This window comes from Canis aureus, chromosome 3, assembly GCF_053574225.1.
Source record: "Canis aureus isolate CA01 chromosome 3, VMU_Caureus_v.1.0, whole genome shotgun sequence".
NCBI lineage: Eukaryota > Metazoa > Chordata > Mammalia > Carnivora > Canidae > Canis > Canis aureus.
Window position 1 is genome coordinate 18,234,506 of NC_135613.1, and position 16,401 is coordinate 18,250,906.

At 40.0% G+C, this 16,401-nt stretch overlaps 1 protein-coding gene across 2 annotated transcripts; it reads right to left on the reverse strand.

Annotated features, from left to right (window-relative positions):
- Positions 1-4,534: 4,534 nt before the first annotated feature.
- On the reverse strand, positions 4,535-15,952 carry GCSH (glycine cleavage system protein H). 2 transcript variants are annotated; one of them, XM_077890953.1, is made up of 5 exons: positions 15,790-15,952; positions 11,274-11,353; positions 10,183-10,246; positions 6,144-6,275; positions 4,535-4,670 (listed from the first exon to the last, which is right to left on the reverse strand). In XM_077890953.1, exons 1-5 carry the CDS (start codon positions 15,935-15,937, stop codon positions 4,573-4,575), a joined length of 522 nt encoding a protein of 173 aa, XP_077747079.1. In that variant the 5' UTR covers positions 15,938-15,952; the 3' UTR covers positions 4,535-4,572. The 2 variants fall into 2 exon arrangements, with proteins under 2 accessions (XP_077747079.1, XP_077747080.1); XM_077890954.1 differs by lacking the exon at positions 15,790-15,952 and adding an exon at positions 15,460-15,607.
- Positions 15,953-16,401: the final 449 nt, after the last annotated feature.

Below are 16,401 nucleotides of genomic sequence, written 5' to 3' on the forward strand. Positions count from 1 at the left end.
TAAATGGTAGTAAAGTATTGACATCCGCAGTATCATAAATGTTGGCGTTGAGGAATGTTTCGCCCCAGGGCGCCAGGGTGGCACAGTCGGCTGAGGGCCCTGCTCATTTCCTGATCTCATAGGCTGTGAGACTGAGCTCTGCGCTGTGGGTCTGCTTGGACCTTCTCTCCCTCTCCAATAAATAAAACCTTAAAAAAATGTTGAACCCTTATTTGAAAAGTACTGGAAGAAATCTAAATTTAATGAGTTTGATACTCATCAACATCTATTTAAAAATATAATTAAAAGATGGAAATTCTTTTGCTTTTTCTCCTTAAATTCATAATTGTATTCTTATTCTACTTCCTACACAGAACTTCATTCTAACATATCTATGGTCAAAGACTTATTGAGTAGCCTTGTCACTTTGGGGTGCAACAACAACAAAAAATTGAAAGCAAAACTTAAAGACTATAAGGCTAAAACAATCCAGTGTTTCCAGATTGAGAATTGTCTATTCAATCAATACTCAGTTGACAAACATCAGGAATGTATTACATGTGTTGATAAATACTAGACAATGTTACTGGAAGCGTATCAATGAAATGGGTGACGCTGTTCCTCCCCTTCCCAATTCTTGTATCTGTGGATAAATATCAAAATAAGACAGATTCAGACCCCATTTTATTCATTTTCTAAATATATAGAATCTGAAATACCTTGTCATACGAAGATGCGTATGAAAGAGTTTTGGTTTTTTTTTTTTTTTTTTTAAAGATTTTATTCATTTAATCATGAGAGACACAGAGACTCAGAGACATAGACAGGAGAAGCAGGCTCCCTGGAGGAGTCAGGTTCAATCCCAGACCCAGGATCATGCCCTGAGTCAAAGGCTCAGGCTCAACCGCTGAGCCACCCAGGCGCCCTGAAAGAGGTTTTGTTATAGCAGTCTCTCAACTTCTTAAAAATTCCTTTCCAAACAGAAATCACAGTTAACAAAAAATATTTTAATGATAAGTTAATAGTTGGGTTAGGTCCTCCTTCACTTATTTTGAAAACAGAAAATTTGAAATCACCTAACAGAAGGCTTTGTTACCTAGTCATGAAGGCTACTTTGTTTCTAGGAAGTATACCAAAAAACTTAAGAATTTTACTAAATGACTTTTTTTTTTAAAGATTTTATTTATTTAGTCATAGACACAGAGAGAGAGAGGCAGAGGGAGAAGCAGGCTCCACAGGGAGCCTGATGTGGGACTCGATCCTGGGCCTCCAGGATCACACCCCAGGCTGCAGGCGGCGCCAAACCGCTGAGCCACCGGGGCTGCCCCCTTACTAAATGACTCTTAATAAGCTTGACTGTAAGCACATTCTCATTAAGTACATGTGAAAGTTGGAAGATGGTTAACTGATTTCCTTCACAAGAACTGTGCCTGCACACCTTGCTTTTAAATGGGCTCTTTGCTGTAGTTTAGCAGGTAAAAACCTGATAGCATGACTAAGTAGAAATATTAAGGGTCAACTGTTTAGTCATGTTTACAAAAAGCCAATATAGGCTGAATCAGGATATCAGGAGTTCTAGTAGAGTAAGATCCTAGAGTTAGCCAAGAAATGTTTCAAAAACAGAAAAATAGAGGTAGGAGATATATGAAAACTATATTTTCTATTTAATTTTGTTGTGAATCTAAATCTGGTCTACAAAGAATACTGATGGGGGTAGGTGGTGAGTTGTAAAGCCATTTTGCACGGAATAAAGAATTTAATCTCCTTGTAAAGTGAAGGCCCTCTCTGAGGCAGGCATGTGTGTTTGGGTCTGAATGTTAAGCAGTAATAAGAACAGTTACAATTAGCATAATTCTTTTAAAGATTTTAGAGCACAGAAACAAGAGGAGCGGCAGAGATGAGAGGAAGAGAATCTCAAGCAGACTCCCTGCTGAGGTCTGAGGTCAGAGCCAATGCAGGCTGACCTCAGGTTCTTGAGATCCTGACCCCAGCCAAAATCCAGAATCAGACACTCAGTGAACTGAGCCATCCCCTGGATAGGCGCCCATAGTTCTTCTTAAAACTTAAGGCTGTCAGCGTCCTTAAACTCGGGAAAGTGATAAAATTTTTAAGATCATCAAAAAAATTTAATACCTTTAGAGTAACCTTTTCCATTTCTTGAGTTTAAATTATCAGCAAGCATTATTTTAAACCTTTATGAAACTGCTCTATTAGAACCAAAACCATTCAAAAGGAATATGAAGTCAGAGAAATTAAATTCTCTGTTGATTTACTTTTTGGAGGGCCACTGAATGCCTGACATTTTTGGCAGCATTATAATAGAAATGAGGGTTGAAATGGTTCTGTATTCTAAATAGCAAAAGAACACGTTGCCATACTGTTTGGCTCTGAAAAAGTTCAGAGGGAGTCTAACAGTGCAAGTGTGTCTTTGAGAAAGGATGGAAGAATAAAAAACTGACCATCTTTTTTAGATTATAATCACTGATGAACTTTCATTCTAGAATTGCCATTTTTGCTTGCTTCCCCTCTTAAGAACCTTCCTCCTCCCTCCCTTCCACCCCTATTCCAATTTAAGTATTTTTGTAGTAACATTAGCTAAGGAATTAGAGAATGCACCAGGAAATGTGAAAATTCTAACCATGACTGCCCAGCTTTCTTTAAGTGTCTTATCTTCCCCACTACCTTTCTTTTCTGTGAAATGGTAGTATTTATGGATCTGTCCTACCTAGCTCTGGATATTGCTTTATTTATTTTAAGAATATTTTATTTTTTGGGCAGCTCCAGTGGCGCAGTGGTTTAGCACCGCCTGCAGCCCAGGGCGTGATCCTGGAGACCCGGGATGGAGTCCCACATTAGGCTACCTGCATGGTGCCTGCTTCTCCCTCCGCCTGTGTCTCTATGAATAAATAAAATCTTAAAAAAAAAAAGAATTAAAAAAAAAGAATATTTTATTTTTTGAGAGACAGCACAAGCATGGGGAGTGGCAGCAGGGAGAAGCAGGCTCCCTGCTGAGCAGGGAGCCAAATGCAGGGCTTAATGGCTTGATCCCAGGGTCCTGGGATCATGACCTGAGCCAAATCGGACACTTAACCAACTGAGCAACTAAGGTGCCCCTGGATATTGCTTTAATCATCATGAAGTAATGTATGAGAGTACTTCAAAAGAGTAAATCTATGTAATTGTTACTCATTCTTTTCTATCTCCAAAGGAGAGTCAAATTAATTTTTAATAATTAAAAATTGACTAATAATTAAACAAGGAGATAGTTACCGAAAATATTTTGAACACTTTGATAAGGTTGCAAAAATACAGCTCAGCAGTGACATGGCCATTAAAGGATGGTTTGTTTCTACTGAGCAGAAAGATTTGCTATTTACTTACATATTTCCTCTAGGTTTTCACATTTGCAGTTTATTCACCATCAGAAGGTGGTGGTATTTGAATATATCCCTTTTCTGGCACTAACTGGGAAAAATGATACAAGTATGTCTGCTCTTGCTATGTATATGTATTTATATATATTTATAGTTGTGTGTGAGTATATTCTCATATCCCCTTCAAAATATCAGCTTATTACACTTGGCTTAGAGAATATGGTATCTAGCTACTTAAAAATACCACTGGGCACTGTAAATTTGCTTAAGCGGATATTTACTAAGTCAGTGTGTGAGCTCTTAAAAAGTTTCACTATGCCCATTTCTGTTCCCATTACTTAAACATGAATGTGGTTTACTTTCTTAAGGATGCCATATGTTATGCTTATCAAACTTTTACTTTTCCTTGTTTTCCTCTTATGTCTTTTAACTTGGCAGCATTAAAAACAAACAAACAAAACACAAAACAAAAACCACCAAAGTCAGTGCTTTCTTTTTGATTAAAGATGACCAAAAATGGTACTTGATGCTATCAGGCAATTAGGTCTTTAAGAAAAACCAGATTTGTGATTAAAAGGAAACATTTTCTTGAAACCTTTCATTGTTATGGCTTAAATTTCCTTTTAAAAAATAACTTTCCATAAGTTAAAATTAGCATTTTCACAAATACTAGCAGAGTCACTCAATGAAATATTAACAGCAAAACAAAACAAAAAAAAACATGATTAACAAAGTTGAAGATTTTATTATTAACGATATCTCTTCCTGCAAGGCTGTTGCTTCATTGTATAAAAATAGCACCAGCAAGTGCAGTATGCTGCAAAATTAAGGTAGTATTGTTCCTTACCTGACACTATAAGACTAACAAACCTTTCTCTACTGCCAGTTATTTCCAATGGAAAGATTATTTATTTTGACCCCAAATCCTTGAATTACGTAATTTTTTATAACTAGTTTTTAACCACAGATAATTTCAGGATTCTGAGTATCGTAACTGGAGCCTAGCATAATCCAAAGGTGTTGCAAAAAAGATGCATATTGTGTTTATCTGCAATCATTGTGAAATTAAGGGTGTTTTCTTCCATTAGCATTATTGCAAGTAGTTTCTTTTTCCACAGATATTGCTAATAGTTGCTCTTTAAATCCTGTATGCACCACTAATTTAAGACAACTATGCTAGATTAAGTTGTTTCATACTAGTTTATTTAGGGTTTCATTTTCACTCCTCAATAGATTTTATGTATTTCTCATATGCTTCTTCACTCATTAATTCATCCAGTTCTGAAGGATTACTGAGTGCTATCTTGATCAGCCAACCTGCAACCAAAAAAAAGTATCATATTCCAAATTACCTTTTTAAAGAGTAAAAGTCAGATTCATTCAAAATGTAAAATTTTTGAGTGCCTCAAAACTGATCTAGTATTCTTTATATAAATCACTCATTATTTATTCAAGGAGCTTTATATTTTAGCCTTAAGAATTCAGTTAATATTGTTGCATATCACAATTGAAAAGAAAACCAGAATAGATTCTACTATAATGGATTAAGAATGCTTAACCTCATGCCTATGAGAATGGCTAAAATAAAAACAGAAAAAAAGTGTTGATGAGAATGTGCAGAAAAAGGAACGCTTGTGCACTACTGTTGAGAATGTAAACTGGTGCAGCCATTGGCAGACAGTGTGGAGCTTCCTCAAAGTTAAAGATAGAACTAACCTATGATCCATCAATTGCACTACTGAGTAGTTATCCAAAGAATACAAAAACTAATTTGAAAGGATATATGCACCCCTAGGTTTACTGCAGCATTATTTACAATAGCCAAACTATGGAAGCAGCCCAAGTGTCCATCAGTAGATGAAGATGTAGTGTGTGTGTAAAACAGATTATTACTCAGGCATAAAGAAAAATATGAAGTCTTGCCATTTGCAACAACATGGATGGAGTTAGAGAGTATATAATGTCAAGCAAAATAAGTCAGTCTGAAATACCACACTGAAAATACCATATGATTTCAGTCATATGTGGAATTTTTTAAAGTAGGCTCCACACCCAGCATGGACCCAACACTGGAACTCATGGCTCCAATCAGCACCTGAGCTGAGGTCAAGAGTCGGATGCTTACCCGACTGAGCTACCCAGGCACCCCTCATACGTGGAATTTACAAAACAAAATGAACAAAGAAAAAAAAGAGAGAGAAACTAAGAATCAAAATTTTTAAGTACAGAGAACAAACTGATGGTTATTAGGGGAAGGTGGGTGGAGGGATGGGTTAAATATGGCATGGGGATTAAAGAGTATACATTTATTATGATAAGCACTACTAGTGTTAGAAGGGTTAGGTGAGGCAACAGAGAACTACAAGCTAATCCTAATTTTGCAATTCATGGACAAAATGGAGAAAACTGCTGCTACTGCATTTCACCGAGTTATTAAGATGAAACTGTGACAAAACTGATTGAATAGGTATTATTCTGTTACCACCTACATCACACAATATGATTGGACACTTTATGTCTGAAGAGGTGAATACTTTGCAAGTGTTCATGAAGAGTCTACTACAGCTTAGTACTAAGAACTCTGAAGAATAAGGCGACGTTTTTATTGAGATCTTAAACCTAACCTTATATATTCAGTTAATCTGTGTTTCCCTTTTTTTAAAGCACAGCATCACTATTTAGTATCAAAAGTGCAAAAAAGATGAAGTTATAATCTGCTGAAGTTTGCTTTAAATTCTAAATGTTAACTGCAGCAATAATCCTTTGAAAAAAATTCTAGCAACAACTTACCATCTTCATAACAAGATTTATTGACAAGTCCTGGATTTTCTGCAAGAGCTTCATTAATTTCAGTTACTTCTCCTGATAGAGGAGAGTAGAGTTCACTAGCAGCTTTCACACTTTCCAAAGCACCAAACTCATCTAAATTGAGAAAATTTAAACATTAAATATCAAAAGTCAATGACCTGAAAATATAAAATACAGAAGTAGTCACCTTTGATTCAGGATGATATCACATTCTAAATATCTTTAATTTAAAAGTAAAACCACTGCTTACATCACCTATGAGAAGGGTATAAATATCTCAATAAAGTGGACCTGTTTTAGGAATGAACAACAAATGGTGACATATCTGAATACCAAATATGCTTTCATTCAGTATAAAACTCAATTTTCTTTTAATTTACTGTGGCTCCTAAAAAGCAAGTATCAGGAGATTCCAGTAATGGTGAAGTACCTCATGAGACCAGCCTTCTTGTAGATAGCAATTATAAACTCTAAACAAAATGAAAAACAACCATATGAAGGCTGTAAAGAGTGACCAAAGGTGGATTTAATCCTTAAAAGGGGGCCCAGGGCTGCCTGGGGGGGCTCAGGAGTTTAGCGCTGCCTTCAGCCCGGGGCGTAATCCTTGAGACCTGGGATCGAGTCCAACATCGGGCTCCCTGCATGGCGCCTACTTCTCCCTCTGCCTGTGACTCTGCCTCTCTGTGTGTGTCTCTCGTGAATAAATAAATAAATAAATAAATAAATAAATAAATAAATAAATAATCTTTAAAAAGGTGGGGGGGGGGGGCAAACTGGGTGAGATCTTCCTTCATATAATTTGTACTAACAACCCCATTTAAAATGCACAGTGTTAACTAGAACACAGATGGGATCCCTGGGTGGCGCAGCGGTTTGGCGCCTGCCTTTGGCCCAGGGCGTGATCCTGGAGACCCGGGATCGAATCCCACGTCGGGCTCCCGGTGCATGGAGCCTGCTTCTCCCTCTGTCTGTGTCTCTGCACCTCTCTCTCTCTCTCTCTCTGTGACTATCATAAATGAATAAAAATTAAAAAAAAAAAAAAAATAGAACACAGAGTAAAACCAGTCTTATTTGAGGGGTCAGAGGACGGAATGTAGGCCTGCCAAGGTGGCTAGAACCTGAGGGCTGAAATCCTAGAAAAAAAGGGGGCTATGGTTAAGAGAAAAAGTAGTCAACAGATCCCAAAATGACCCATAGACCTACATTTTGGGATAAGCAGAGAACCTATTATCTTCAGATTTTTAAAAAGCTCATCATGTATAAACACATGGGGGAATACCTGCAAAGAAATGAAAAATTGCGGGGGGGGGGGGGGGGGCACCTGGGTGGTTCAGTGGTTGATCATCTGCCTTTTTGCTCGGGTTGTGATCCTGAGGTCTTGGGGATCAAGTCCAGCATCAGGCTCCCCACAAAGAGCCTGCTTTTCCCTTTATGTATGTCTCTGCCTCTCTGTGTCTCTCGTGAATAAATAAATAAAATTTTGAAAAAAATGGAAATTTAAAAAGTGGACATTCTAGAACTGGAAAGTATAACATCTAAAATAAAATTCACTGGATAGCAATAACAGCAAAAGGGTCAGTTAATGTGAACAAAGAGCACCTTTTTTTTAAAAAGACTGAAAAATTAACAGAGCCTTAGTCACCTGTGGGACAACATCGAGTGATCTGAACTGAATGATACTGAGAATACAATATACCCAAATTTGTGGGATATAGCTAAAATAGTGCTTTGAAGGAAATCATTATCTTTAGGTCTCATTTACAAAGAACATGTTAAAAAAAAAAAAAATCAATGACCTCTGAGTTCTAAAGACACTAGAAAATGAACAAAAGCAGTCAATTCATGGAAAGGAGATAACACTTGAAAGAAGGGACAATAGTGGTGATTTTTTTTTAAATGGCATTTAGCCTGAAGACAAGACACCAATCTATGCCATTTGGGGCAGCCAAAGTTCTAAGAGGAAATCTCAGTCTTAATTGGTGTAAGGGACCAGAAGACGAATTGAGGCCACCATAACTAATAGAAAGTGAGGTGGGAAATCCTAAGGAGAGAGACTAAAAGGGAGAGCCCCAAATCCTATGTATAAACTCTGTCTAGGCCCCTGAATGATGCCTGAACCATGCATGCACGGCTGGCATCCCAGTGAAGGCTAAAAGAATTAAACTTAGATTTTAGCTGCTACTCACTACAAGGGAGATGCAATTTACAGTTTGGGTAAAGAAAGTACTTATTAAAGCCCCAATTTGCTACCTAAAGAAGTCAGAAAAATTAGAGCAAATTAAGTCTAAGTTGAAGGAAGAAAACAAAGATATAAACATGAAATAAAGGGACTGTTAAGAATCAATGAATAAGAGATTTCTTAGAAAATATACAATGTTCTATACATAAATAAAAACATTAATAACTTAGACATGTTAAAAATTAAAAGTTTATCCAAAAAACAGTTAAGAAAATGAAAAGGCAAAATCATAAACTATGACAAAACTTCACAAGATATAGATCTGAAAAAAATATACATAGATCTGAAAAGATTTGTATCTAGAATATATAGAATGCCTAAAAATCAATGGTAAAAAGACAACTCAAATAAATTTGGTAAAGGTTTGACTAGAGACTAAACACAAAAAAAGATGTGAGTGGCAAAAAGCACATGGAAGGCTGCTCAACAACAATTTGTTATCTCACCGTGGGATCTGCAGTGCCTAGAACTCTCTCATACTGCTGGTGAGAATGTAAAATGGTATAACCACTTTGGGAAGCTGTTTGGCAGTTTCTTATAAAGTTAAACATATAACTACTATACTAGATGCCAGAAATTCCACTCCTATATGTATGTACCCAAGAGAAATGAAGACATCTACAGAAAGATTTCTACTAAAAAAAGTTTATAGATTTCTAACTGCTAAAAACTAGAAATAACACAAATCCATCAACAAAAGATTAAAAGGTTATGTAATAGTACACTCTTCAGCATCACTCAACATAAATCTCATAATCATGATATTGGACAAAAGAAGCCAGATATAATATAAAAACTGTGTGGTTCCTTTTAAATGAAGTTAAATAATAGGCAAATTAATCTATGGTGACAGAAATCAGAACAGGTTGTCTTGAGAAGGGTTTTTCAATCGGCAAGGTTTACAAAGTGTTTGTTTGTTAAAACTCATTGGATTGTACACTTCAGGCATTTTCATTGTATGTAAATTTTACATCAATTTTCTAAAAGCCTTAGCAGAAAGTTTAGAGCATTCATTAGTTTAGATGTATTTATGTTAATGTAAGTTTTTTAAACACAGCAGGTTTATGCTGCTCACTTGCTATTAAGAGATATTCAGAAAATGTTCAGTGAAGAGATCTCCTGCTTGAGAGCAGCAGAGTGGATACAAAACATCATGAGAAAAGAAAATAACTGTTCTCTAACAGAAGAAAAATGGACAGATAAAGATTATCAATCACAACAAGGGTCTTATAGTGACATTGGAAAAGGTTCCTGTGAAAACCTTCAAAAAGGATATGACCTAATATATAATATATCCAGCTAGGATACTGAGAACCAGGAAGAAGAAAAAAGTTCAAAGCAAGATAAATGATGGGGAAAGTTTAAGCAGAAAAAAACATGACCAATGTTGTCAAAGATATTTAGAAAAACAGATTGTTTACTGCCTCCAAGGAAAAACAGATTTTACCTTCTCATCCTACTGTTGGATACGGCCATTTGAGAAAGTGATGCTTGAAGATTTTGCTGTCATTTTGTAACCTCTGGCACACTGAGGCAGAAAAAGTATGAAAAGAATTCATGTCCTTGATGACTCTTCACTATACCACTAAGACAATCCTGTTTCCATCTATCTCTAGACTTCTTGAAGGAGATAAAATAAACTCCAACTGTTCAATCTTTTAGGTGAGTTTTCTATTACTTGAGTAAAAAGCACTCTAATTGATCCTAAGTGTAAACAGATTGTTATGCAAAGTAAAGATACTTAAGGCATGAATAATATGCCAAGATGAGAAAAATACTCACCTTGTTTGTTCAGTTTTGTCCCAACTTCAGGCAGACTACAGTAAACAACATCTCCCAAAGCTTCCTAAAACAAACAAAACACAGACCTCTAAGAAATCAAATCAAACCTCCTAGTAAATAGGAACAAGCCAAACACTAACCTTCTATAATTCAGATAGTTGCTATTTTACACTCGAGGGACCACATTCATTTGTTTTTCTTACAACTCTTCAAAAATGCAAAACTATTCTTAGCTCAGGACCTGCAAGAAAACAGGCTGCCAGCTAGCCTGGCCCACAAGCAGCAGTCATTCCTGTCATAAGCCATCCCATCAATATTCTAGCTCCTCTGAGAATAAACACACCTTGTGCTCTTCCACCTTTGCAGTTGTGCTTAGGCCATTTACCCTGCTGTATTTGCTGAAATCCTACCCACTGATCTGTAAATCATCGTCCTCAGGCCTGGTCCTCCCTGAAGACCTTGACTCCAAGTTAAGAAGTCAGCTCTCCATCAGGGGAGTTACAACCCTTGTACTACTCAGATCATCATCCATCATGTACTATTTTGTGTATAATTTCCCATGTAGGTGATTCTCCTATAAATAAACCGAGGAGGTGAAGACAGCGCCTGTACAGTATTGTACACAGTACCATGTACTGGGCCACACATAGGCCAGTGAAGATACAATATGGGATCACTGGGAATAGCGAAATTAAGAGAAAAAGACTGGCTAAATAAAAGGTTTGCCTTTGTCTAGTCTGTGCCAATCTGGGTTTTCCTTCTTCATGCCCCCTGATTGTGCATGTTTTGTTATCCACAAAACACTGTCAACATCCCAGGCCTTCTGTTTTTCTTATTTTTCCCTTAACTGCCCCAACACCATTAAACATATTTCTTTCTTGAATAAGGTATGTTTACTTATAATTGTTAACCTTTTAATAATCTCTTAAAACACTATATACTGCCCTAAATTATATTTTGCTTGTTTACTTGATTGATGTTCTTTAAACATCAAAACAAAGAATAAGGGGCAGAATAATAATTTTTAAAAGGCAGACAATCCAATTTAGGCAAGAGCAGACTGTTTTAAGTATTTCAAAACAATCCAATACCTGTGCAAAATTGCTGATTCCTACTGTTCCAATACCATTTTCTGTTGTTATCCATTCATGTTTGTCTGTGAATTTACGCACTAAAATAGAAGACCAATATTTCAGAAAAGCAGTGGTATCACTTCTTAAAAAGCACTTTTCATATCAATACTGTCAAAAGGCAAGACTTCTCTAGTATTTGTGTTTGACTCACTGACACCGACTTTTAGTAACATACTGCTGAGGAAAAACCAGATCACATGAAAAGACAAAATATCTTCTCAACAGTATCATTTAGGCAAAGATGACCTGATGTGAATGGATACCTTGTGTATCTTTTGGAGATATGGTTATTCCAACATTAGTGTAAATTACACATATAAACTATGTATACTTATTCATTACTGGTCTGTCTTACAGAAGGTAGTCTGTCCCTCTGTAGACAGACTTGGATTGAGGAAGCACAAATGCTCATAATGCTCATAAATGATTTAACATGAAAAAAAAAATGTGCCTGTTTAGGTGAAATTGACAGAAGAGGGCTTCACTGCAACTTGGTTATAAAGCGGAATCTTACATAACTGAAACTGACCTGGAACAATTATAATTTGACTAAGTTCTTTAAATTCCATTTTTTTTAAAGATTTTATTTTATCTATTCATGAGAGGCACACAGAGAGAGAGGGAGAGAGAGAGAGGCAGAGACACAGGCAGAGGGAGAAGCAGGCTCCATGCAGGGAGCTCGATGTGGGACTCGATCCCGGGTCTCCAGGATCAGGCCCGGACCCGGGCCGAAGGCAGCGCTAAACCACTGGGCCACCCGGGCTGCCCCTAAAATTCCATTTTAATTGAATTCAAACCTGCCAGTGAAGAAAGTGGTCACTATCATTTAAAGAAACTTTAAGATCAGAACTCAACAGTCACCTCAGAGCTAAGGCATTATTAACTGATGGAAAGTCAAGCTCTGCTCAACATTCAATGGCTAGGAAAAAAGACTGACCAAAGTTCGAGAGATGTGAAAAAAGCTATTTAGAATTTAATGTCAGAGTACTTGCTTTAAAGAATAAATTTTTGGGGCAGCCCCAGTGGCTCAGCGTTTTAACGCTGCCTTCAGCACAGGGTGTGATCCTGGAGACCCGGGATCGAGTCCCAGGAGTCCCATGTCAGGCTCCCTGGATGGAGCCTGCTTCTCCCTCTGCCTGTGTCTGCCTCTGCCTCTCTGCCCCTCTCTCTCTCTTCCCCCATGTTTCTCACAAATTAATTTTAAAAAAATCTTTTTAGAAATTAAAAATAATAAAAGAATATTTTTTAAAAAGCATATGCTATTTTCTTAAATATACGTATCACGGTATGAGGCCAAGTATTTTTCCAAAACCAATGCATCAGAAATTAATAGGACAATGGTCCATCAATTCAAATGCTGTTTTAGAGTAAGTCTTTCTGGTTCACTCTTATCCTTTATCCAAAAGATAGTTATACTTAAAACAGCATTAAATTGCTTTGATCACATAGCTATTAGAAGCAGAATGTAACTTACTACTTTCTTTTCCCCCTAATCATTAAAAAAATCTTAATTTCATAGTCTTCCCTGGAAGAATTTCTAAAATGTCACAAAGGAACTTGCTTTGCTTCGTTCCACTTCAAATACTAAATACTTCAGGTCAATCTGATCTTTCTGCAAAGTTTCTACTTGGTGTTCTGACTGGAATTCTCACCACCCCCCACCCCTCTGCCTTTTCTTGACTACTTCAAGTTGAGAAGCTCTTTTCTGCCAAAAATCCTTCTGTAGCCCTCCAGCTGGCTCCCACGGCATTCTGCACCACTCTCCCTGGACCGTGGCCCTACAACACACAGCACTTAAGGAGCTACACATATAGTCCTTTTGTCCATTCTCCCCAGGAAGGAGACGAAGCACAAAGCAAGCAAGAGCATTGCTTATTTCATTTTTATTTGTATTCTCAGTTCTAACTCAGAGCTTACCACTCAGAAGTTTAATGAGTGAAGTAATTCTTTGTTTTAAATAAGTCAAGGAGATTCTGACCAAAATATCTATATAGGTATGTGGCTACACACACTTAATTCTCCCTATCATGGTTACAACTCCAGAATTGGCTGATTACAATACCAATTATGAAAAGTTTAAATCTATACCTTTTTTTAAAGTTTTTTTAAAAGATTGTATTTATTCACAAGAGACAGAGAGAGAGAGAGAGAGAGAGGGGCAGAGAGACACAGGCAGAGGGAGAAGCAGGCTCCATGCAGGGAGCCCAATATGGGACTTGATCCCAGGTCTCGAGGATCACGCCCTGGGCTGAAGGTGGTTGAGCCACCCAGGGATGGCTAAATCTAAACCTTTTAAAAGCAACCCTAAATCTATACCTTTTAAAAGTAACAACTAGAGCGGCCTGGGTGGCTCAGCAGTTTAGCGCCGCCTTCAGCCCCAGGTGTGATCCTGGAGACCTGGGATTGAGTCCCACATCCGGCTCCCTGCATAGAGCCTGCTTCTCCCTCTGCCTGTGTCTCTGCCTCTCTCTCTCTCTCTCTCTCTGTGGTCTCTCATGAGTAAATAAATAAAATCTTTAAAAAAGAAAAGAAAAGAAATTAAAAAAATAAAGTAACAACTGGACAACTATAAATATGACTTCTCTGAGACTGCTGTATCAATTTGAGCCTTGCCATCTTGCCTAATTGTAAAGATAATCTTAGGAATAAGGTTGCTCACACTCAGTTTAGCAACTGAGCAACCACAAGTTTAGAATGAAAGACAGCAAGATTAGTAAGGTAAATGCCTGCAAGTCCACTTAATTTAAAAAGTCTGCAAGACTCTACAAGGCCAAGCTATTTAGGCTAAAGACAATGATTAGTTTAATTCTCCTTTAACCCTCCTCAGCCCAAGAGGATAAAAGTGGACAGGTCAGGTAAATAATTACTTTCTTACTGAGCCTTTAAAAACATCATATTTGGCTTCATAATGAGGTGTTTTCAGTAATTCATGAGAAGTCTGCATTTTCCTCCTTTCAGAGTCATCAGGGGGCATCTGGCTGGCTCAGTAGTTGGAGCATATGACTCTTGATCTCAGGGTTGTAGTTCAGCCTCAGTATTGAGTGTGGAGCCTACTTTAAAAAGTATGTGTTTTAAAATCACTAGTCACCGGCGCCTGGGTGGCTCAGTGGTTGAGCATCTGCCTCCGGCTCAGGGCGTGATCCCTGCTCTCTGCCTTTATCTCTGCCTCTGTCTCTCATCAATAAATAGATCTTAAAAAATAAAATAAAAGAAAATAAAGTCACTAGTCGGATAACAAATATTGGCCAATTTTTACCTACTTGATTCTATAATATTTAGTAACATTTACCAAATTCATTTCATCCGCCCAACAACTCTGTATGGTAGAGGTATTATCATTTCCATTTTTCTGATGAGGGAAAACAGACTAAGAAGTTAAGTGACTCTGCCCAAGATCACATAATTAGTAAGAGGTAGGGCTGAAATTGGAACTTGGGCCTCTGTTCTTAAAAACCCTGGTTGAACACCAGATCATGGGTATTGATATTTTGGACAATATTTAACTAGGTAACTGGAAAGTGCAAAAACCCAGCAGTAGTGTCACACTTACCAAAAAAAAAAAAAGATGCCTTGAAATTCACTTCTTCTCTGCGATATGCTTTCCCTTTGTATTCAAATTGGTAATTATTGATATGTGTCACCAACAGAACTAAAGGAATGTGTTAGCAACGACAGAGAAGCATCTTTATGTTTCGGACTGGAGTAAATGTTATCAAACCTTCCACTTCCAAACAGGTTTGTAAAACAGTGAAATTAATGAGACAACAGCCATCACAGACCCATATGCATCCCTAAGAAGCCTCAATTCCTGGAGGCGCAGTTGGCGTCTCATGCCCTCGGGCACGCAGTAAGAAAACTTTTTCTGCTGCAGCAATTGCGCTGAAGCGTCAAGTAGCACAGATGGCCAGGGCGGGCGTGGGCAGGGCCCCGGTTATTCCAACCCCAAGTCCGTGTGAGCCCTCATTTCTGTCCCAACACATCCAGGACTCAATACAGACTTTCGCAGAATGTCTGAGAGTCCAAAAGACTTCATCTCACTGTTTTTAGGAAATAGCTGAGCCCTCAACGTCACGCTCACTTTTTTGCTAGTAAAACTCTAGCTCCAGTGCTTTAATTTCATTAAGTGCCCTTGCTTTGATTTTACCTCGGAGTTCCCAGTGACGTCCACGTAGCGAACCGAAGCCCACCATGCCCCCACTCTCAGGGCCTAACGATGCACACCCGCGAGCTCACCACCTGAGGTCGCGGCGGCTTAGCGACGCGGCCCGGTCCTCCACGGCGAGCGAAGGAGCCCGCCCCGGGCGGCCGCGCGTGTGCCCCGGGCTCCCCGGCCCGCAGGAGCAGGGCTGCGGCGTGGGCCACGCCACCCGGAGGCTGCAGGGCGCGCCCCGGCGGGAGGACGCAGCGTGAGCCGTCCGGTCGGCCCGTCGCCCCCCGCAGCCCCGCCCGCCCCCACGTGCCCGCCCGCGCTTACCCGAGAGCAGAGCGGGGCCCGTGCGCAGCGTCCGGACGGCGCCCGCCCTCGGCCCCCAGGGCCGCGGCAGGCCGGGCGCGGCGGACACCGAGGCGACCCGCAGCCCGCACGCCGCAGCCCGCACGCCCCGCACCGCCAGGAGCGCCATGTTCGCAGAGGTGCGGAGGGCGCTGTGCGAGCGGCTCGGGCGCCCCGGCCGGCGGGGGCGGGGCCGCGGCGGCCGCGGACCGGAGAAAGCCGGAGCCAGCCGGCTGGGCCGGGGCGGGGGGCGGGGGGCGGGGGGCGGGGCCCGGCCGGGGGGGCGGGAACTCCGGGCCGGGCGCGGCCTCGGATAGGGCGGCGCGCGCGCGGGGGGCGGGGACATGCAGAAGAGCAGGAGCCGCGGCCGGAAGGGGCTGAGGGCGGGGGGCGGGGCCTGGGCCGGGGGCGGGGCCTCGTACCCGGGAGCCGCTGGGCCCGGGAGTGAACGTGCGAGGTCGGCCTCCCGCTCCGGCAGCGCGGGAGGGGTTCCCGGCAGCGATGGCTTCGCGGGATGCGCATTCCTGTAGCAGGGGGGCCCTGAGGCCTCAAGGAAGGTATAGGGTGTCCCCAGGCCTGTCAGAGGATCAAGGT

Excerpts from the sequence above, each read along its gene's own strand:
- GCSH (XM_077890953.1), bottom strand. The coding sequence starts at position 15,937 with ATGGCGCTCCTGGCGGTGCGGGGCGTGCGGGCTGCGGCGTGCGGGCTG. Across the intron at positions 11,354-15,789 it reads GGGCCCCGCTCTGCTCTCGG|TGCGTAAATTCACAGACAAA; the intron begins GTAAGCGCGGGC and ends CTTCTATTTTAG. Across the intron at positions 10,247-11,273 it reads GAATCAGCAATTTTGCACAG|GAAGCTTTGGGAGATGTTGT; the intron begins GTATTGGATTGT and ends TGTTTGTTTTAG.